Consider the following 22,753-nt stretch of genomic DNA (forward strand, 5'->3'; position numbering starts at 1 on the left):
CCAGGTGTGGGATATGGGGCCGCTTCAAATTGTTCATAGCAGCTAGTGTTTGAGGAGGGGTGCGATTTTTGCCAGCTGAAGATAGCTTACATTTGGAATTCTGGGAACTCTTGAGAGGGTATAAACGCGAGAGCCCAGAGAGAGGCAGGGGGCACTCCAAAGGAGGAGGAGGGGAGGAAAGAGAGGAGGAGAAAAAAGAGGAGGGGGAGAAGAAAAAAGAGGAGGAGGAGAGGGGAGGAAGAAGAGAGGAGGAAGACGTGGCTGCTGCTCCCCCACTGCTGCTCCTGGCTGCTGTTGTTGCACTTTGACAAGAAGAAGTTGGAGACACCCTGAATAAAAAGATTGGACTTGCCCCAAGGAACCTGAAGTAGCCTAAAGAAACCTACATCCCCTTTCTTCTCTAGCATACTGTCTCTCCTACCTAGTGTTGGGGGGTTGGAAGGGAGGTAGATAAGAATCCAAATAAATTAGCTTTAAAAAATACCCCCAAGAAATTACTCTCTCGATTTTTCTATATCTAAATCCTGCTAATCTGGGCCAGTACTGGCCTCTTCTCTGAACTTTCTTTTTCAGTGAATTGAAACAGTTACCATATAACACAGGGGTCCTCAGCACAGTGTTTGCTGCCACCAACAGTATAATCTGGGACAATCTCTTGCTTATTCTGTCTAGAGTTCCTCTCATCATTTGCCACATATACGGCAAATCTATCCAGATTAAGGATAGCAATGATTCTGTCATAGCCATGTATTCATAAATCCTATCTCAGAGCCTAACACAGGAGGGTCCCTAGGCATGCTTGCTGGATGGCATCGAATAACTTTTTACAAATGAACACAATTACAATTTAAATTTAGAAGTGGCATTATATCTTCAGCATGAGCTAGAGAGTTGGGTCAGCCATTAAGGGCTAGGCTCACAATCAAAAATACATCTACAGCATGCTAGAGTTTAGATGTTGAGTGTTCATTAAAGGCCCATATCCTAATCGGTGGGCCTCTGGGTATCAGGCGTGTGGAGAAGTCTTAGGAAGTCCTCCTCCCAATCTTCTGTTTTGTTGTTTTGGAGACATAGTTTTCCTCTGTAGCACTGGCTGTCCTGGAACTCACTCTGTAGGCCAGGCTAACCTCTCAAACTCAAGAGATCTGCTTGACTCTGCCTCCCGAGTGCTGGGATTAAAGGTGTGCCCCATCATGGCCCAGCCTCCTTCTCCCAATCCTGGCGTGTGATGTATCTCATTTGATGGTTGGGGTCTCTGGGATTTTGGGGAAATTACTGTCTGGAGGTAGTGGAAACTTCGTGGGGGGGAGGTTGATATAAAGTCCTTAAATCATTGTGGAATGACTACAAGCAGCAATCATGCCCCTCTTTGCTTCTTGGCCGTACAGTGAGTAATTTGCTCTGCTTTGGACTCTAGTCATCGCCATCCAGAATGACCACCAGCGGCCCAGACACCGAAAGCAATAGAATACACAAACAGCAAACCAAACCGAGACTTTCCTCTTTGTAACTTAATGTCAAATATTTTCTTTTTTATTATTATTTTTGTCTGTATTGCTTACATATACTTCTGTCATGTAAGTGTCTGGTGCCAGAGGAAGCCAGAAAAGGGCATTAGTTCCCCTGGAGCTGGAGTTACAGAACATTGTGAGTTGCTTTGTGGGTGCTGGGAATGGAACCTGGGTTCTCTGGAAGAGCATCCATTGTGCTTAACTACTGAGCCATCTCTCCATTCCCCAGGTATTTCTTGATAGTAAGAAAAAACTAACCAGAGCATTTAAAAGGATGGTGTGTGATGTGGGGTGGGGGTGGCACAGGGATCCTATGTCGTAATCCTGGGACTCGGCAGGCTGTTGCAGGAGCACCTGGAGCCTGAGGCCATTTGGGACTACATAGAGAACCTGTCTGGTGGAGGGAGAGAACAAGCAACAGCAAAACTTTAAGCACGTTTAAGACAACCGCTCAAAATAATAATCCGGGCATCTCTCAAAACCAGAACCGGTTCTGAGAAATCCAGAACGGCATTAAAAATCCAGTGACAGTTAGAGGGCAAAAATGCAAATGAGGCAAAATGAGTGACTTCAATGGGTACAGGTCATTTAAATATAGTGGCCCAGCTGCTGTACCCCATGGACATTTGGCTATCTGTATTCTAGGCCTCAATTAGCAGGAATGGGTTTGGTCTATACAGGTACAGGCGCTTACTGCTGGGCCTAACACCTTGAGTTTGATCCTTAGATTCCTGAAAGTTCTCTGGCTCCTGTGGCATGCGTGTGCGAACAGACAGAAAAACCAATGTATGTATACATGTATGTAGTATGCATGCATGTAAGTATGTATACATGTAATTTTTTTTTTTTTTTAAGGAAACCTAGTCCAAAGCAATGGTCTCCGATGACAGTCCAGGACACTCGGCCCTTCCTGACTGCTAATACGCTTCGCCTCCGCCTCCATCCGGGGCTTCCAAAGCTCCAGCGCTCGGCGTGGGCGACCCCTCAGCTGTCTCCTTTCGCAAGGAATAACCGGCCCGGCCGGGTCCTGCCTCAGGGAGGCCGAGAAGGGGGGCGCCTCGGGCGGCCAGAGCGGTGCAGGTCGCCGGGCCGCGGGCAGCATGGGCCGCCGGCCGCTCCTGTCAGCCGGCGACGCGGACTCGCAGCCCGAGCCGGACGAGGCCGCGCAGCACCGGCCGCCGGCGCGGGAGAGCGCGCAGCCGCGGGGGCGCGAGGAGGCGTGGGCGTGGGCGTGGCCCGCGCGCGGGCCGAAGGGAGCCGGGCGCTCTAGCCGCGGCGGCGACGGCGGCCAGGACAGCGGCGGTTGCTGCGCCCGGTACTGGGGTCGCGGCCTGAGGCGCAGGCGCGGTGGACTCAGTCCGCCCCGGGCTGCAGCTCGCTGTGGACTCGTCATGGCGACGGAGCAGAGGCCTTTCCAGCTGGTGGTGTTCGGCGCCTCTGGCTTCACCGGTCAGTTCGTGACGGAGGAGGTGGCCCGGGAGCAGGTGGCGGTGGAGCAGAGCTCCCGCCTGCCCTGGGCCGTGGCGGGCCGCTCCAAGGAGAAGCTGCAGCAAGTGCTGGAGAAGGCTGCCCTGAAGCTGGGTAACGCGGCGGGGTGGGCAGGGCCGGGCGCTGGGCGCCGAGGGGCGTACCCCGCTCCGGGAGCCTGCAGCTAGCCCGGACCGGGGGCCGGGGGCCGGGGGCCGGGGGCCGGGGGCCGGGGGCCGGGGGCCGGGGGCCGGGGGCCGGGGGCCGGGCGCCTCGCCGGGCGGCTCTCGTTCCGCCCCCAGATTAAAGGAAGAAAATAAAAAGAAAGGCCTTTTCTCCCTCAGTTCGGGGAGCCCCGCTGTCGAAATAACCACAAACTTTGGTAGCTCTGTCCTTCTGTCGTTCGGGTGGGTTTGGAGGGTCGTGGTGCTGTCCCTCGGAAAGGGACCTAAGGTGCTGATTTCTCGGTGGTCCATTGTAGTTTGTGATGGGGGACGAGAAAGAAAGCTCGAGCGGTACGGATAACATGACAGTGTGCTCGTTTATCTCTGTGTTTTGGCGATACGGTTTAGCTCAGCACTTCCGAACGTAGCTCAGCATATACTGTGCTTCCCAGTTACCCCACTAGCTACCTGACATTTAGTTTTCGTGCTTTTGGCTTTGGGTTTGTGGTTTTTTTCGCTTATAGAAGTCCTCCAGCAGTTGTTTGAGGCAGTGTAGGCTGGCCAGGACCCCTTGCCTCATCTTCCCGAATGCTTGACATTAGCGCCACTCCAGTCATCAGTTATCTTACTATTCATAAAAAGTGGGGTTATTTTTCTTTTTATGTTTTGGTATTTATTTATTCTCTCTCTCTCTCTCTCTCTTACACACCCACACACCCCCTCCCTTTCTGGATGGGGGAAGCACCTGACTCAGAACCTTGCCTTGGAGTTTGGCAATTACATCTTCACCCAAGACAAGTCATACTTGTTCTACATTCAGTCTTACAGTTCCACACAGAGCCTTGCCTAGAGTGAGAATATACAGTCTTTTGTTTTGTCGTTATACGTAGAAGGTAGCATGCAAGCTAGATTCTCCTATAACTCGTAATGCTGCCACTGCTAACACAGATAACCTTGACAAAGAAATTTTGGACACTTCTTTGTTGTTTTCTGGAAAACATGTTATTATTAAAAGACCTTTGTTCCTTGTATTTTCTTTCCTCAGTGAGACTCATGACCAGTGTTTCCTAACCTGTGGGTTGCAACTGTCTTGGGGGTCGAATGACCCTTCCACAGGGGTCACCTAATACCACCAGGAAACACAGACACGTACATTTTGAGTCACAACAGTAGCAGAATTATAGTTATGAAATAGCAACAAAATAGTTTTATGGTTGGGAAGTCACCATAGCATGAGGAGCCATATTAAAAAGGTTTGCAGCCTTAGGAAGGTGGAGAGCCACTGCTCTGTAAAGCTACTGCTCTGTCCTTACAGCCAAGTCACCGTCTACATGGCTAAAATTAGGTGATTGTGTGTAGGCTGGACTACTTAAGTGAATTCGCAGGGCTGGAGAGATGTGTCAGCAGCTAAGAACATGCTCTGCTCCTGCTGAGAGTCCACGCTCAGCGCCTACCGTCCACGTGGGGTGACTCACACCCCCCGTAACTCCAGCTTCAGGGAAGAGCTGATAGCTCTGGTCTCCTCGGGCACCTGCACTGAAGTGTGTGTGTGTGTGTGTGTGTGTGTGTGTGTGTGTGTGTGCGCATGCCCGAAATATAGAAGAGTAATAAACCTCTGAGGCCTCTCTACTTCTTGTGGTGTTACTCTGTTGACACTCTCCTTCCACACCCTATAGTTGGATCATATGTCGTTGTTTAGTAGCTGTTTTTGTAATAGAAATATCTTGGTGGAGAGGAAGTCAAAACAGGCATCTAGTCAGCATGTTAACAAGTTGTAAAGTTCTCATGGTTAAAAGTTTTCAGTGTATTAGAACATTTAGATTTGCTGTCACTGTTTACTGTAAAAAGTGATTTGGGAGACCTCATATTGACTTGGACTTGCTTGAAATGATTTTTTTTTTTAACTTTAGGAAAACCAACACTATCATCTGAAGTTGGAATAATAATCTGTGATATCTGTAATCCAGCCTCACTTGATGACATGGCTAAAAAGACGACGCTTGTCCTCAACTGCGTAGGACCTGTAAGCAATCAACCCTTCTTTGTATCAGAACAGACAACCCATTCTTCACTAGCAAAAGCTGGTATTTTACATTCCAGAGGAACATAAGGGCGGGAGGCAGATGACTTGATTGGAGGCCTTAACTCCATAGAGGAGTCTTTTCATTGATATGACCAAAGTCTTCCAAAATAGTGACAGGCTTTTTGTGACACTGTATTTGGAGAATGTGCTGATTGGCTCCCCTTACCCTGCCCCCCTTTTATAAAGTAAAAAAGAAAAAAAGTTTGATAAGCCAGAAAGATAGTTCAGTGGGTAAAGGCATTTGCCCTGCAACCTGACAACTTGAGTTCAGTCTCCAAAACCCATACAGTGGAAGGGGAAAACTGATCCCCCAAAGTTGTTCTCTGATCTGTACACTTGCACATGAGCAAAGCACACACACACACTAAATAAGTGTGATTTTAAAAATTTAAATGTTCGCATTTATAATCCCTGCTTATTTATTTTATTCTTATATTATTACATAGATACATTAAAAGACAGGGTAGAAACTAAAAGCAGACTAATTTACTCATTCAATAAGAATGTTTACCCAATGTAAAGTGCATTATTCTGGGCAACTGAGACATAATCGTGAACAGAAAATTTTGAATGGAGTTTACATTTTTGTGGGACAGATAGGAATATAATATTATAATAGTAGGGAGTGATAGAACTCAAATGAAGTAGAACAATCAGATATCTATATTGGCACACTCCTCTCTCTCTCTCTCTCTCTCTCTCAGACAGGGTTTCTCTGTGTAGCCCTGACTGTCCTGAAACTTGCTCTATAGACCAGGCTGGCTCAGAGACCTGCCTGCCTCTGCCTCTGCCTCCTGAGTGCTGAGATTAGAGGCGTGCGCCATCAGCTCTCATACTCTCCCAGGACATGTTTCCAAGGAATTGACATTGAACAGGGATCAGGATGAAGGGAGAGAGTAAATTCTATGATTGTTTGAGAAGAACCCTGTTCTGTGGAGAGGAGGTACAAAGGTCTTCTATGAGACTGTGCTTGGCAAAACGAAGAAAGTGAGAAAAGAGAGTGTGGCTGGGTCTGGTAGCCAGGCAGAGATAGAAGATATGTTGAAATATTCAGGAACTGGGTCATGGGGTCTTACAGGCTGTGGTTAGGGTTTGGCAACCCTAATCAAGTGTAAGCAAGTGTCATTAGAGATGTGACTTCATTTTTACATTTTTCAGCTTCTAAGATGAAAAATAGCTAAGGAACCAATAGCAGGATGGTCCAAGCTAGACAAACATTAAGGGTAGATGTAGCAGCAGAGGTGGTTAAAAGAAGCCAGGTAATGTAGGTGTGGTGGCTTGTAGTTGCAGCCTGGCGCTTTGGAAGCGGAATTTGCCCTTTTATCAAGCTAACAAGACCTTATCTTAAAAAAAAAAAAAAAAAGTGGTTGAGTTGGGAGTGTGTTTTAGTATTTTAAAAGAGAACAACTGTTGCCTCTATATTGGATATTGGGTATGAAAGGGTCTAAACTTTTGACCTGTAACAAGATGACTGTTGATAGTATTTACTGACCTAAAAAGCCATCATAATTGGCAGTATGTTGGAAAACTAAGCCTCTAAAATGTTAATGTTTATATTTTTCTCATTGTTAATTAGTGTAGATTCTATCAGTTACATTGCTATAATCACCGTAACACCCTGAGCAATTGCCTCATCCTTTTTTGCTCGGTGCTCTAGAAAAACCCAACCTTGTTGAGCTTGTCACCTGAAATATTACACTGAGCACTGGTATTACACACACATGTTATGAATAACAGACATGCAATACCATGTCAGGCTCTTTACCTCAGTTAGGGATCTAAACTCAGGTTTGGTATGTTTGGCAGGTACTTAACCCACTGAGCCATTTCCCCAGCTGTAAAATGACCTTTGGTTCAGTTAAGCTTGTTAAGTAAGAATAACATTGGTTTTCTTTATTTCCCTAGTATCGATTTTATGGAGAACCTGTAGTAAAAGCGTGTATTGAAAATGGAACAAGTTGCATTGACATCTGTGGGGAACCTCAGGTATGTAAATCAAAAAGACAACAAAACTAACCATGTATGGTTTTCCTGTGAAGTACAAGCATATGTAGTACCATTTTGTAGACACATTTTGAAGCTGACACCTTTCTAGTACCTAGAGCTTGAGGGAGAGCATTGATAAGATCTTAGCTTTAGTTTTCTTGGAATGTTCTATGTCCTTTGTTATTTCTTTGGTGTGTGGATGTACTCATTTTTATAGTTACTGAATGCTATAAGCTGAATTATTAAAGCAGTATGTTGTAGGTAATTCTCAGATTGCATATCTTAGTAACATTTTCAGCATGAGTTTCCTTTTTTTTAATTTTTATTTTATTTTATTTATTATGTATACAGTGTTCTGCCTACATGCCAGAAGAGGGCATAAGATCCCATTATAGATGGTTGTGAGCTGCCATGTGGTTGCTGGAGATTGAGCTCAGGAACTCTGGAAGAGCAACTGGTGCCCTTAACCTCTGAGCCATCTTTCCAGCCCTAGAGTTTTCTTTCTAAAGCTAGGTACCTTTACAACATTACAGAAGATAAATATAAAATTCCCTTGAGCTGGGATGTAGCTTAGTTGGTAGAATGTTTAGCATGCACAAGACCTTAGGTTCCATTCACAGTACTACATTAACTGGGTGTGTTGGCACATGCCTGTACTCCTAGCACTGTGGGTGTGGAGACAGGGGGTCAGATATTCAAGGATATCCTATTCAAGCCCAAGAGGCCCTGACTCAAAACAACAATAACAACAGCAGCAGCAAAAAAGAAGCAGGATCTCTGTGAGTTCAAGGCCAGCCTAGTCTACATAGCAAGTTCCAGGCCATTCAGGGCTACACAGTGAGACTGTAGTTCAGAAAAAAAAAAAAAATTCTCTCAACTTAAAGTGTTAAATGAAAGATGATGCATTAGGTGAGCAACTCAATGGTAGACCATGTGCTTAGTATATGTATATGAGGCTCTGAGTTCAGTCCCAAGCAACCTTCAGCAAATGTAAGTATGTATGCAATAGATATGTGATATAATGTATATATTGTGCAATAAAAAATTTAAATGCTCACATTCATTCAGTGCTTGCCATTTGCTAAACACTGTGCTAAGCACTTTATTAACTCTTTAAAAACATATCTATCGTTTTCTTCTTCTCTGAAGAAATCAAAGCCTAGAAAGTTAAGTAATTTGCTCAGTGCTATACACCTAGTAAACAGAAGTAGGACTTGGTCTGCCATAGTATGGGAGTCCTGTGTTAATAGGACTGAACTTCCCTGCCACCTTCAGAATGTAAATTTATATGTCTCCACTGATCATCTATTATATATTGAAAAATACTGGGAAAGTGTGAATTACCAAAATTGATCAAGAGCCAGAAGAAAACAGTCAATTCTGTTGTTTAAAATAATCCACAATGTAGAAAATGGTGAAAGGCTTGTGAGTTATTATATGAGCTGCCAGTAGTATCAAAGCCTAACAGGTCTGTACTTTCTCCCCTTCTCACTCTTGTTCCCTTTAACCCAGTCTTCCTCCTGGCTGTTTATTTACCTTGGTGCAAAACAAGGCCAGAATCAGGAATGCCCTGACAATCATACCTGCCCTTCAGTCCTCTTCCCTAACTGTGATGTGTGTATTGAGACTTTGATTTGAAAATAAAGTGTGCACGAGGTATAGTGTTCTTGGGGCTGCAGATGCATCGAGAAAAGACTAGAACAAACAAACAGAATACATATAACTTCTCCCAAGCTCCAATAAAGGTTTAAAATACACAGAAAACTACTTTTTAAAGATTATTTTACTTTATGTGTGTGGGTATTTTGCATGCAAGTATGTCTTGTACTACTTATGTGCCATGCCTGATGCCTGTAGAGGCCAGAAGAGGGCATCAGATCTTTTGGAACTGGAGCTAAGATGGTTGGAGTCACCATCTGGGTGCTAGGAATTGAATCTGGGTCCTCTGAGAGAGCAGCCAGTGCTCTTAACTGCAGAGCCATCTCTCCAACCCCAGAGAACAACTATATACTAATAATGGAAATATAAAAATACAAACAACCCAGCTTAAAACTAATGATGAGAAGACATAAAAGGGGTTGAGACTTTAGCTTAGTGATAGGCAAGTGCAAATCCATAGGTTCAGCCCCTAGTACTACAAAGAAAAAAGAAAAAGAGAGGAGAACAAGAGTCCCAGATAGGTAGCTGTGTTGTCTTCAGGAAGAGGGAATAGCTCTACAGTGCAGAGTCCTGACAAACACTGTTTCAGCCAAATAACAGATGTTAACATCAACACAAGTGAGCCCAACTAACAAGGTTGCTCAGCCGCTAAAGGTCCTGGGCTCACAATCCTGGTGACTTGAACTTGATCTCATGATGGTGGACGGAGAGAGCCAACTCGACAGACACACACGCACACACACACAAGCACACACACATATACATGCACACATGCACACGCACACAGTGACACATGTGCTTCCTGCCATCATGCCCATATGTACAGGGTGATAAATTTAAAAATTTTAAGTTACTACATATGTTGATAGGATGTATCCTTCATAAACCAGTTTAATCTTAAGAAAAACAATAAATCTTATAGATTAATAATCTTCAAAATTGCTTATCTGTGTCCTCAAAATTATTAAGGTTATCAAAATCAAGGAAAATATGAAAAATTGTCACTGCCAAAGGAGTCCAAGAAAATTTGGCATCCATATGTGATATGATATCCAAGATAGAATCTTGGAGTAGAAAAAGGACACTGGGTAAAATAAAAATCTCCAGGAACAAATGAGGAATGGACTTTGAGCCAGTCCTGTAATCCCAGCTACTCAGTAAATAGATCAAAAGTTCAAAACCTGCCTTAGTTAGAGTGAGCTCAGGACCAGCCTGGGCAACTTAGAGAGACCCTGTGCCAAAATAAACAGTACAGAGGATTGGGAATATAGCTCCAGTGGTAGGGCGCCTGCCTAGAGTGTGATTCTCCATACTGCCATTAGGGGGTGCTAGAGAGATGGCTCAGTGGTTAAGAGCACTGGCTGTGTTCCAGAGGACCTGGGTTTGATTCTTAGCACTCATGTGGTAGCTAACAACTATAACTTCAGTTCCTGATGATCTGATGCCTTCTTCTGGTATCCATGGGAACTGTGCACAAATGTAGTTCACAGACATGCAGGCAGACAAAACATCCCCGTACACACTCTATGTATGTATGTATGTATGTATGTATGTGGATGGGGGTGCTGAAGAGATGGCTCAATGATTATGTACGCTAGTTTCTCTTCCAGAAGACCTGGGTTCAATTCCTAGCACTGGCATGGCTGCTCACAACCTCTAATTAGAGTTCCAGGGGTATCCAGTACCCTCTTCTGGCCTCCAGGGTTACTGCACAGACATGGCACTTGGACATACATGCAGGCAAAACATCCATATATACAAAATGAAGATAATTTTTAAAGGGGAGGATTTGGTGATTAATATATCTGTTTTGGTTCATTATTTTTAACAAATGCCAATATTAAAAGTGTTAATAATGGGAGAAACTAGCTAGTTGTGGTGGCACACGCCTGTAATCCCAGCACTCGGGGAAGCAGAGGCAGATAGATCTCTGTGAGTTCGAGGGCAGCCTGGCCTACAAAGCAAGTCCAGGATAGCCAGGACTACACAGAGAAACCCTGTCTCAGAAAAACTGAGTTTCAGTTATCACAGGAGCTTTCCAACCTCTCTCTCAGTCTCTGTCTCTGTCTCTGTCTCTCTCTGTCTCTGTCTCTCTCTCTCTCTCTCTCTCTCTCTCTCTCAGGTTTTCAAGACAGGGTTTCTCTGTGTAGCCTTGGGTGTCCTGGACTCACTTTGTAGACCAGGCTGGCCTCGAACTCACAGAAATCCACCTGCCTCTGCCTCCCTGAGTGCTGAGATTACAGGCGTGCACCACCACACCCAGCTCATTTTTTCCAAAAGTCTAAATCTGTTCTAAAATTTGGTTTGCCTCAAGCTGTAGTTCAGTGTCAGAACCCTTGCCTAACATAGCAGGCCCTGTGTTCCATCCTACCACTCAAAAAAACAAAACAAAACAAAACAAAACAAAAACAAAAACAAAAAACTAAACCAAACAATCTCACACAATTTAGAGAGGAATTTCAACAGGCACTCATCTGTCCCCTCTGTTATCCCCTTTCCTACCCTCTACTAAGGATAATATCTGGAAAGCTAACCTGCAGTAAACCTTTTATTTAATAAATTTTGACAAGTGTTACTTCGTAGTTAAAACTCATTCTAAAACAGTATCTATTTGAGTTAAAGAAGCACATCCCTGTGATTTCTATTAAGTTATGGCCTGGGGTTGCTATTTGCCAAATAGTGGAAACCATCAGGCATTGATACTGTGTTGCAGAACCACATTGGCTGATGTTTCCAGTTTAATGGCTTTGTCTTTAAGAGAAATCATTTAATGTGGGCTAGTTGTTTTTATACACTCTCATGTACACTTTTGTCCTGGATTTTTTAGTTTCTGGAACTAATGCATGTGAAGTATCATGAGAAAGCTGCAGAAAAAGGGGTTTATATCATTGGAAGCAGTGGCTTTGACTCCATTCCAGCAGATCTAGGAGTGTTATACACCAGAAATCAAATGAACGGTAATTACTGGTCTATGAGGGCACTTAAATTTCACAGCAGAAGAGCTTTGTGCTTGTAGCCATTATGACTAATCCAGCACTGTCAATACCTTGAGCTACATCCCTAGCCCTGTTATATGTGTGTTTTGATTTTTATTTGACAGTTTTAAGTATTTTCTTTTGTCTTTGTGTGGGGATTTTGTTTCATTTTGTTTTGTTTTTGTTTTATTTGTGGTGCTGGGAATTGAACTTAGGACCTCATATTGAGCCACTGAGCCACATTCCCAGCCCATGTTTTAACACAAGGCATATTTAGTGTTTTTTCTGAACATTTGCAGTAAACTTCAGTTACTACTGAAAAGTCCTTGGAAGCGATTCTGTTTCAGGCAGAGTCGTTCCCTTGAGAGCTGTGATGAGCCTTCCGGGTGATAGATGAAGCTGTGGTCTCACTGCAGAGTCTTAGGGTGTCACTTTCAGACCACAGGAGAGACTGACAGTACGCCGGTTGGAGTTAGCTGGGCTCCTCTTCCTGAGAGTCTGCCTGGCCTTGACCGGGTCTTGATCTGTGGATGAGACACAATAAAACTCTGTCTGTGTAGATTTTCTGATTTTTTTTCCAGCTGTAATCTCAATAAAGACACCCCCACCTGAATTGACATAGTTTATTACTTGTCCTGCTTGAACAATTTTGGGGTTTTGTTTTGTGTTTTGACCTTTAACAACAGTCTCTTCTTTCTTTAGGTACTTTGACTGCTGTAGAAAGCTTCCTGACTATACATTCGGGACCTGAGGTCAGTTTCCTGTTTAGCTTGTTTTGTTGTTGTTTTCAAGCTAATATTAAAAACATTTTGGTAATGATGCATGGCTCCTGAAAAAGGTTTAGACTAAATTTTACATGCTCTTTAGTCCTATGTTTAATTTTAGAATCACTATGTTTAATTTTAGAAAATTAAAGATAGTGAATTACTTTGTTATATTGAGTGAATTAATATGGTTCCACTTCTAAGACATCTGTCTGTAATAAATGTCAGTCCAGAAAATTGTCACATTAGTGCCAGTCAAGCATGAATATGTATGGGGAAAGAAGAAAGCTTTTATTGGAATAAATGGTGAATATAATCAAGCCAGTGAGTTATTGCTGCCTAGTTGGCCATGAAAATTTATCTCAAGATTATTAACTACAGATTATGTTTTGCATAAATGGAGTTGGAATGTAATAACTCTTAAGTTTCTTGGTCTTATCTTTCAGTAATTACCTATAAGACATGTTTAACTTATAAAATGTTTTCTTAGGGGTTGTGTATTCACGATGGTACCTGGAAGTCAGCAATTTATGGGTTTGGCGATAAGGGTAGTTTAAGAAAACTACGGAGTGCATCATGTCTAAAACCTGTCCCAATTGTTGGCTCAAAGTTGAAAAGAAGGTATATCAATTTAAAACCTATTCTTTAGTGTTTCTGTATATTGTACTGTTATTGTATTGTATTGGCTGTTAATATGCTGCTAAGAAAAGTTTGGAAACCTTTTTAACAAGTTCAGATTATTTCCAAAGTTAAAATGTAGTTAGCATGTTATAATAAGTTTAGGTACTTTATGTATTCACATACATGCTTCTAAAAAGGAATTTTATGATATCTCACTGTCACCATCAAAATTAAATTTTAGTTCAGTTTTATGTTATAAAAGTACATCTTAGACCAGGTGGTGGTGGCGCATGCCTTCAGTCCCTATGGAGGCAGAGGCAGGAGGATCTCTTGAGGTTGGGGTTAGCCTAGTCTACAGAATGAATTCCAGGACAGCCAGGGCTGCACAGAGAAACCTTGTCTCTGAAAACCTAAACCAAAAGAAAAAAGTGATCATTTAACATAATGAACATGAATAGCCCTTACAGGTGAGAACTTAAGCAGACAGGACATAGATTTGGGCTGCTGAGTGGTGTTCAAGTTAGAGCCTTGAGAAGTTAGTGGGATCAAGCACTGTGCATGTGTAATAGTAATAATAATGTGAGTAATAATGAGTTTCTGTCGACATGGAGAACAAAAGAACTGTTAGAAACACACTGAATTAGAGACACACTCTCTGCCTTACTATTAATCACTCCAAGAAAGGTTTCTGATTGTTTTTTAACTTGGTAATTTGCTAACTGAAGCTGTGATCATTGCAGTAACAGGAGGAAATGCAACATTTTCATGGCTCTGTCTTGTAGGTGGCCAGGTAGCTATTGTAGAGAGCTGAACTCATATTCCATCCCTTTTTTGGGATCTGATATGTCTGTGGTGAAGAGGACTCAGCGTTACTTACATGAAAATTCAGAGGACTCGCCAGTAAGTAAACATGACTTATTTGTTAATAAAGAGTAAGCCTTGGGGGTGGGAGGGAATGAGAGAGGAGGCTACATCTGGGACACAAAGTAAATAAACTAATTAATATAAAAAATAAATTAAAAAAAAAGAGTAAGCCTATGTTTGTTTTAGTTCTTTACTTTGTTTATTATCTTAAAATGTGACGTTTGTAGCCAGGCTCTGTGGCACACACCTGTAATCCCAGCACTCTGGGAAGCAGAGGCAAGCGGATTTCTGTAAATTCGAGGCCAGCCTGGTCTATAAAGTGAGTCCAGGACAACCAAGGTTACATAAAGAAACCCTGCCTCAAAAAAAAAAAAAAGTGATGCTCATGTTTGTGAATAAAAATGAGTAAATAATGTGTATAATGTTCTATCATGGGCATGGTACTAGCCTTGTGTACCAGTCTGGTCTGGCCTGCTGCAGTCTCAAGAAATGGCACCCGTCTCTGCTTAGTGCTTCCGCTGCTAGAATGCTATCTCTGTAATGGTTTTTGAGATGTCTTGGTCCCCACCCCTGGGTTTCCTTGCTATCTCAGAATACCAGCACACTCCTTTTGGTGAAGGAAATAATTGCTCACCGTGCAACTCCAAGAGGAAACTGTCTCAGTTAAAAGATGGAGGGTGAACTAGATGTAGCAGCTCATGCCTGTAATCTCAGGAGGCTAAGGCGGGAGAATTGCTGAGTTCAAGTCCAGCCTGGGCTATGTAGTGACTCCAGGACCTGTCTGGATTGCGTAGTGAGTTTAAGACCAGTAGCCTAGGTTATAGAATGACCTGCCTCAAAGAAAAGAAAGAAATGGTGAAATATTTTTTCTTAGGGGAGCAATGATGTATTATTACTAGACTCAGATAAATTGTAGATTTTGTGGACTTTGGTGCTTAAGTAGAGCAATCTAATTGCCATTTGTGACGTTTAAAGCATAGGCTCCCAGTTTTGAGTTTGGAGCAAGCTTTTAGATATAATGCAGTCATTACATGGAACTGCCTTGTTCAGGGTTTGCAACTAAAGAGTGAGGGCAGTGCTCTAGTGAGGGCAGCACTCTAGTGAGGGCAGCACTCTAGTGAGGGCAGTACTCTAGTGAGGGCAGTACTCTACTCTAGTGAGGGCAGTGCTCTAGTGAGGGCAGTACTCTAGTGAGGGCAGTACTCTAGTGAGGGCAGCACTCTAGTGAGGGCAGCACTCTAGTGAGGGCAGCTATTGTTCTTTGCATGAGTAATACTCTGTTTTTCACCTAGGTTCAATATGCTGCCTATGTAACAGTGGGAGGCATCACCTCTGTTATTAAGCTGATGTTTGCAGGACTTTTCTTTTTATTCTTTGTGAAGTTTAGCATTGGAAGACAACTTCTTGTAAAAGTAAGTAAGCTTTTTTTTATTAAACAAGTTCTTTAGAAATACTTCTTGTGAAGTTTTGAAAATATTGTTGAAGTTTGTTTGTTTTTTCCTTTAGTTCCCATGGCTCTTTTCCTTCGGTTATTTTTCAAAACAAGGTCCAACACAAAAACAGGTAATAGCTGTTTCTGCTTGTTATTTTTATGTCTAGGTGTCTAACATAATACACTGTAAACTTCCTTTACTTGGTGGGAGGGCTGGGGGCTTGAGAGCACTGTTCTTCCAGGGCTCCTTTCTTGTCTTTCCACTCTCTGTGCTTTATTCTCGTCTCTTGTTTAGTCCTTAAGGGCTGAAATCTCCAGGGACCTTGTTATTCATTCCTAGCAGACTCATAACAGGCCCGTATCTCCTCATAGTAGTTCCGCATCCTGGGAGTTCCACACTTGAAGTTCAGAATTAGAGTTACAAGCATCTGCTAGTTGTCTGGTGGTGTTGCTGGTAATGAATCGGGTCCTCTGCTAGAACAGCAGTGCTCTTACCTTTGAGCCATCTCTGCAGATCCCTCCTCAACTGTTTTTAGTTTTTATTTTTCTAGTAGCCATCTAATGGGTGTGCATTGGTATTATAGTGGTTTTGAGTTGCATTTCCCTGAGGTTCCTGATTTTGAACATCTTGTATACCTTCTGTGGAGAAATGTCTGTTTCTCTTCATCCAGTTTTAATTTGGATAAAAGGTCTGTATTTTCTAGATATGCATCTCTTATCAGATGATGATTTGTAAATATCCCTTTTCTGTGTTGCCTCTTTGTTTACTTGCTATTATAGGTCCTTATCTTCAGGCTGAAGTTTTCATAACATTTTGTATTTCTAATCCATGTTGCCACTGCTGTCCACACACAAAAATTTGGCCTTGTTAATTGCCTTGTTTAAAACACTTCTGAATCACTGCTTTTGGCAATGGTTTTTGTAGAGGTTCTATGAATTAGAATCACATCTGAGCCTTTTTTTTTCCTAGTTGGCTTGACCTGACCCACATTCTGCTCAGTAGATCTGGAGAGCCTCCCTCCCTCTCCCCAAATACAGAGCAGTTCTGAACTTCTAGAGAGAATTCCAACTGATGAGAAGGAGTCCGGCCTGAGCATTCCTGGCTTCCTGGCGATGCCAGAGCACTGCCACAGTTACGATCACTGCGGGGGGGAGAGGCTCCAGGTCAGGTCTGGGCAGTCTGTGTGTCACCAGAATTCCTTCCTGAGGTTTGAGGCCGCCCTGGCTCCTCATGATTGTGTTCTGGATGGCTTCCTTTTGTATTTACTCCTGATTACTTGGAGCATCGCCTCAGAGACTGGGTTGGAAATAGTTCCAAAGCTGAACGTGCCTCACCTGAAAGACTAGGAACACAGCAGGGCAGAGAGCCTGTGTGTCAACTTTGTCTGCACCTCTGAAATGATATTTCCCAGACACACCACTCTACCATGTCCCCTCTTGCCTTTAATTAATGCATTCTTTTTCTCTGAAATTCACTCTACTTTTTCTACATTTATGTGTGTGTGTGTGTGTGTGTGTGTGTGTGTGTGTGTGTGTACATGTGCCACAGGTATGTACCCTGTCTCAAACAGAAATAAGTTTTGAGACTGGAGAGATGGCTTAGTGTTTAAGAACACTGCTACTTTTGCAGGAGACCTGTGTTCAGGTTCCAGTACCCACAAGGTGCTCACAGTGATCTGTAACTCTAGTTCCAGGGGCTCTGATGCCACCTTGTGGTCTCTGTATGAATCAGGCATGCATGTGGTACGCATATATACATGTAGACAAAACTCATACAATAAAAAATGTTTTGGTTTTGGTTTTTTTCCTGAGACAGGGTTTGTTTGTGTAGTGTAGCCCTGGCTATCCTGGAACTCACCCTGAAGACCGGGCTGGCCTCAAACTCCAAGATCCGCCTCCCTCTGATTGAGTGCTGGGATTAAAGGTGTGGACTGTCGCTACCCAGCCAAATAAATATTTTTTTAAAAGACATGTATACATTTAAAAATACTGTTCTTTGCCCCAGAGATTTGATATGCTACCTCCTGAACTTTCTCTGTATCTGCTAGTCCATGTCTTCTTTTTTTGTTAAGTCCGTTTATATATCTCTTCTTGTCAATGCAGTATAAGAATGCAAATGTAAGAAAGGCAAGGGCCTATTATATTTACATTTCTTAGTTACACTTAGTAAAACAATTGTTAATCTTGGTTAAATTCTTTTGTCACTTTGTTCATAAGTTTAGTATTTGTAAAAGACAATAACAAAAAGGCCTTTATTTTTACCTCTTTTCATCAGTGCAGATCTATTCTTGCTTGCTCTTGTCACTTAGACTTCTAAACTACATAACTGTGTTCTGTACTCTTGCACAAAAATTAGCACCAGCTTTTCTTGCCCATATACCTGGTGCTGCCATTCTTTAAGTCATAGTGTAAGAATCATTTTTTAAATTGTTTTCTTTTATTTATGTGTGTGGGTATGTACACATGAGTGCAGGTGCCTGCAGAGTCTAGGAGAGAGCACTGGGTCCCCTGGAGCTAGAATGCCAGGTAGTTGTGAGCCACCCAACGCAAATGCTAGGAAGAGCAGCGAGCACTCTTAGTCACTGAATGATCTCTTTAGCCCCTCATCTTTCTCTTATCCCTGTTCCTGTCACCTTCCTTCCCTCACACACCAGCCATAAGAATTTATAGTCCAGAGAAGTAATTTTTGCCCCATGTAACAAGATGATAGATACAGCAGATAATAGATTTTTTCTTTTTTATCTATTAAAAATATCTTGTGTGGTCCCAGACAAGCCATGTGTGTCAAGAACTCCTCTGACTATGCTCCATTGGGTCATTTTGTTCTGATGACATGAGGCAGGCAGTTGCTGTGGTTGTCATCAAAGCTGTGGAGAAGGTGGCTGCTGAGCTGACAAAGTCATCAGAGTCTGCCCAGCAAGCTCAGAAGGCTAAATGAATGTCATCCCTAAAACCTGCCACTCCAGGCTCAGTCAGCAGGAGAACAGTGTCAGAGTGCTGTCTCAGTTGGCCCTTTAGTAGTAAAAGACTGGTTAATGACACAATGCTTCATAAATCCTTCAGAAGGAAAGGAGAACATTTTGTGGAACGTTGTGTTGTGTTTCAGTTTAAAGTTTTCAGTGTTCAAAATCAGTACTTTTTGCTTGCTTGTTTGTTTTGTTTTTCAAGACAAGGTTTCTCATATAGCCCTGGGTATCCTGAAACTTACTCCTAGGGACCAGGCCAGCCTCAGGGTCAGAGATCTGCCTGCCTCTGCATCCAGAGTGATGGGGTTAAAGGAGTGTCCCACCACCACCACCAGGCAAAGTTAGTACTTAATGGAAACAACTTGACTAAAACTCTGTTACAAAATTTTGAGAGCCATTAAGACAGATTTAATGAGGAGAAAAAAAAAAAAGATGTCTCATATGAAGTAGGACTGCAGGGTTTATTGTGTTCTAGAAGGAAATGAAATATTATTAAGCATGCCCTTTGCTTTTTCTTTCACAGTTGGATGGCTCATCATTTACGATGACATTCTTTGGTCAAGGATACAGCCATGGCTTTAGTGCTGAAAAGAACAAGCCAAATATCAGAATTTGCACTCAAGTGAAGGGACCAGGTATTTTGTGTATGGCTTAAGGGTGTTTCAGGCCTTAACATTAGCCAATTTTGTTAATGCATCTAGCCTTCTTTTTCATGATAACTTAAATTTTCAAGTTTGAAAGTAGCAAATTTTAATTATTATTAATAAGAAAGGTTAGCTGATACTTTTACCTGCTTCAGTCTCTTAAGTAGTGTAATTGTTTGGTGAGTCAAACCTTTGGTCCAAAGTTTCTGGTTTTGTGAAATATGTAGATTCATACACATTTCATAAAGGCGCATAATAACTCTTGATAGGTTGGTGAAAGGATGCATTGCTGAAAAGACCAGAAACCCTTTAGAGTACTGTGCAGGGACAGGCATCCTGTGAGCCACAGGTGACGTGCAATTACTGCAGTCTGACCTGGCTCAGAGCTGATGAAGCCAGATGACAGGTTTTTTTTGCATCATGCTTTCTTTCCAAATTAAAACTTGGCTTTTAAAGATAAATTGACAGTAATGCAATGCCAGTGTCTTGCTTCATTATAGACTTCTTTTTCAGTTGCTGGGCACAGTCAGTTGTTTTACTGTTAAGTATGTAGAGAGGACTCGGTTTAGAGTGTAACAGATACAGATGAGACTCCTCGCTGGGCAGCAGCAGTTGTTATGAAGCAGTGTTAGTCGGGGAGACCCTAAAGCCCTGCCTGGGGACTCTGGCTTCATGAGATGGGGCACAGTGAAGGACCATGTGGCTCAGTGCCCTCATCTGTAAAGCGGAGGATGGTGTCACTCACATAAAACTGTGCAAACCAAGTGAGTTTAGTACTTAAAGCAAACCAGAAGCAGACCATTTGAACACCAACAATCACACAAGTCACAGATTTTACACCTGACCTCATGTATTTCGTAAATGTCAAATTGCAGGTGTGCTCAAAATATTTTATAAGAGTATCCCCAAGCCGGGTGAGGTAGCACATGCCTGTAATCCCAGCACTTAGGGAGGCAGTAGCCGGTGGATCTCTGAGTTCCAGGCCAGCCTGGTCTACAAAGTGAGTCAAGGATAGCCAGGGCTACATGAGAAACCCTGTCGTGTTAAGAGATAATCTTTTTTTTTTTTTTTAAATCTCCAAGGCCAGGCATAGGTGCATGCTTTTAATCTCAGCATTTGGGAGGCAGAGGCAGGTGGATCTCTGATAGTTCCATGCTGACCCTGGCCAGCCCTATCTTAAAAAAAAAAAAAAAATTACCTCCAGGGTAATAATTTCAGTATGTGTGTTTGTATATTTTTATATAAGTGTGTATATATTCCAGTATATGAAAACAAACAAAACCTAAAGCAGAGATGTTCCAAGCAGTTTGGATAAAGGATATTCAACCTGAACTATATAAATGTTAATTATTATTATTTTTGTTTTTAAGTGACCAGAATATTTATTGAAAAAATTTCTGTATACTCAGTGCTAGACATGAAATGCACCATTGATTTTGGAGTAATGTCCATTTCATGAACACTTTTCTTTGCCCAACCCTTTCCTACAGAGGCTGGCTACGTGGCTACTCCCATAGCCATGGTTCAGGCTGCCATGACTTTCCTCAATGATGCCTCTGACCTTCCAAAAGGGTAAGTTTGGCTTTCTTATAATGAGAAGGTGTCTTTTTAAATGTGTGACATTTTAGCTAATTTTTAGTTGATTTTCAGTCTTGGGTCTACACACAAGTTTTTGTGTTCCTTTGGACCAAAGATGTAAGTTCAAGCAATGCCAAATGCCAAGGACAACTTCTTAGATAAGAAGTTGCCTTTGGAATCACTGTGAAGTTGAATGAGAATCTCATAAGCTGGCTTCAGAGATAGATAGATAGATAGATAGATAGATAGATAGATAGATAGATAGATAGATAGATATCAAGTCTAGAGGAGTAGAGGAGCCTGGCCCTCAGAAAAGGGCCCTATTGTTTATTTTGCAGTGTTATCTGGCGTCCCTAATCAGGACTGAGTTTACTCCTTGTTTGTAGAGAGGGGGTTTGTACAGATGGGGATTGAGTCATGGCTGCTGGGTAGGTGGTTAGGAAGTGTGCTCTTTTACTGAGCATTTAGCTGGTGCCCTTAGAACTAAGCCAGCCTCGCCAGCACACAGAAACCTGTAGCTGAAAAGCAAATTATAAAAGTGCATGTAATAAAACCTAATTAAAAATTTCAAGTACTTATCATTTAGCATTCTTGTAAATATTGGCCATTATAGTAAAGAAACTTATTTTATCAACTTTAAGTGCTGTTTAATAATAATTGGCTAGCAGAGTGAATCCAATTCATTTTTTTATTTAGTCCCCTTGAGTGTGAAGGCTCAGTTGTGTGATGCTCAGAGGGTCCTTGAGCACACCTGTAGCATGGAAACATCATGAGAAGCTGAGCCATGTTGTGGACTAGTTTCTCTCGAGTAAAAGCCATGTCCTCATTTGGCTGGGTTTAGGATGGAGCCAGAGTAGCTACGACAGTAAAGACTTGGCTTTCAGGAGTAGTGAGATGGAGATTGCTAGCCCTCCAGAGGAGAGAGCTGGAGAGGAGCCACGGGCACTGTGTTTTATTTTCACTGTCTTTCAGGGGCGGTGTCTTCACACCTGGAGCAGCTTTCTCCAGAACAAAGCTGATTGACAGACTCAACAAGCATGGCATTGAATTTAGTGTCATTAGCAGCTCTGAAGTCTAAACATTTGAAGATTAACTGAATCCTAAAATGCACAAACTAACAAACAGCTTCTCTATTTGATATGTGAAATTCTTCTATGAGCCTATCTGACTGTATATGGAAGACTGTCAAGTATAAAATATCTGTACATTAAAAGCAGGAAATTATACTATCTTATCCTAAGCTTCATATATCAGCTGTTTTTATGACTTCATTGATTGTGAGAGAAAACTAACATTTTTATTGACAAGTGAACCGGAAGGTCAGGTGGTGAAGGAGGGTCCCTGCTGGTTGCCGACAGCATTCCCTAGTGGCTGTGGTTAGGCTGGGCAGTAGCGTCTGCCTTCCTTGCTGTGGTGTTGTGAAATCTTGCCCTCCTGTGAGGTCCTCTACAGTGTGTGAGCAATTGCTAAGAAAAACTGTACTTTTTTCTAGTTTAGTCTGCTTTCTCATCCATCTACATGAACTGATTTTTTGGATTGTTCACCTCAGTTGAATAATAAAGGGTTGTTAATTGAGTAATGTTTTGTTTTTGGTTGGTTGGTATTGGGTTTTGTTTTTGTTCTGGACTTGCTTATTTTTGTACATCATTACTATTTAAAGTGTCCTACTGTGATTGGTCTACTGCATCTTTCTGACCCTGACTTTATAACTGTGATTAGTCTTAAGCAAATGGCTTTTAACTTTGTTGATCATGACAGCCTCAGCAGAATTTTTCTCAAATTTGCTTTTTTTTGCATTTCAGACATGTTTGGCATTGAAGCACTAGAATACGGAAAAGAACATTTCCTCCTCTAATAATCACATGACATACATATACTCAAAGGCTGGAGATGTAGCTCAGTTGGTAGGGTGTGCCTAGCATATGAGGTCCTGGGTTGGTGTCCCAGCACTTCATAAACGGAGTGTGGTGGCACACACCTGTAATACTAGCACTCGGGGGGGGGGGGGCAGAGGCAGGAAGATGAGATGTTCAAGGTCA

The 22,753-nt window shown here is 42.5% G+C and overlaps 1 protein-coding gene across 1 annotated transcript; it reads left to right on the forward strand.

Annotated features, from left to right (window-relative positions):
- The first annotated feature begins 2,749 nt into the window (after positions 1–2,749).
- Sccpdh (saccharopine dehydrogenase (putative)) lies at positions 2,750–22,289 on the forward strand. Its single transcript, XM_021658415.2, has 12 exons — positions 2,750–3,092; positions 5,053–5,165; positions 7,131–7,211; positions 11,698–11,827; positions 12,548–12,597; positions 13,100–13,230; positions 14,013–14,130; positions 15,387–15,506; positions 15,601–15,657; positions 19,016–19,127; positions 20,627–20,708; positions 21,687–22,289. Exons 1-12 carry the CDS (start codon positions 2,903–2,905, stop codon positions 21,790–21,792), a joined length of 1,290 nt encoding a protein of 429 aa, XP_021514090.1. The 5' UTR covers positions 2,750–2,902; the 3' UTR covers positions 21,793–22,289.
- The last annotated feature ends 464 nt before the right edge of the window (positions 22,290–22,753 follow it).

The sequence above is a fragment of the Meriones unguiculatus genome, chromosome 11 (assembly GCF_030254825.1).
Source record: "Meriones unguiculatus strain TT.TT164.6M chromosome 11, Bangor_MerUng_6.1, whole genome shotgun sequence".
In the NCBI taxonomy this organism is placed as follows: domain Eukaryota; kingdom Metazoa; phylum Chordata; class Mammalia; order Rodentia; family Muridae; genus Meriones; species Meriones unguiculatus.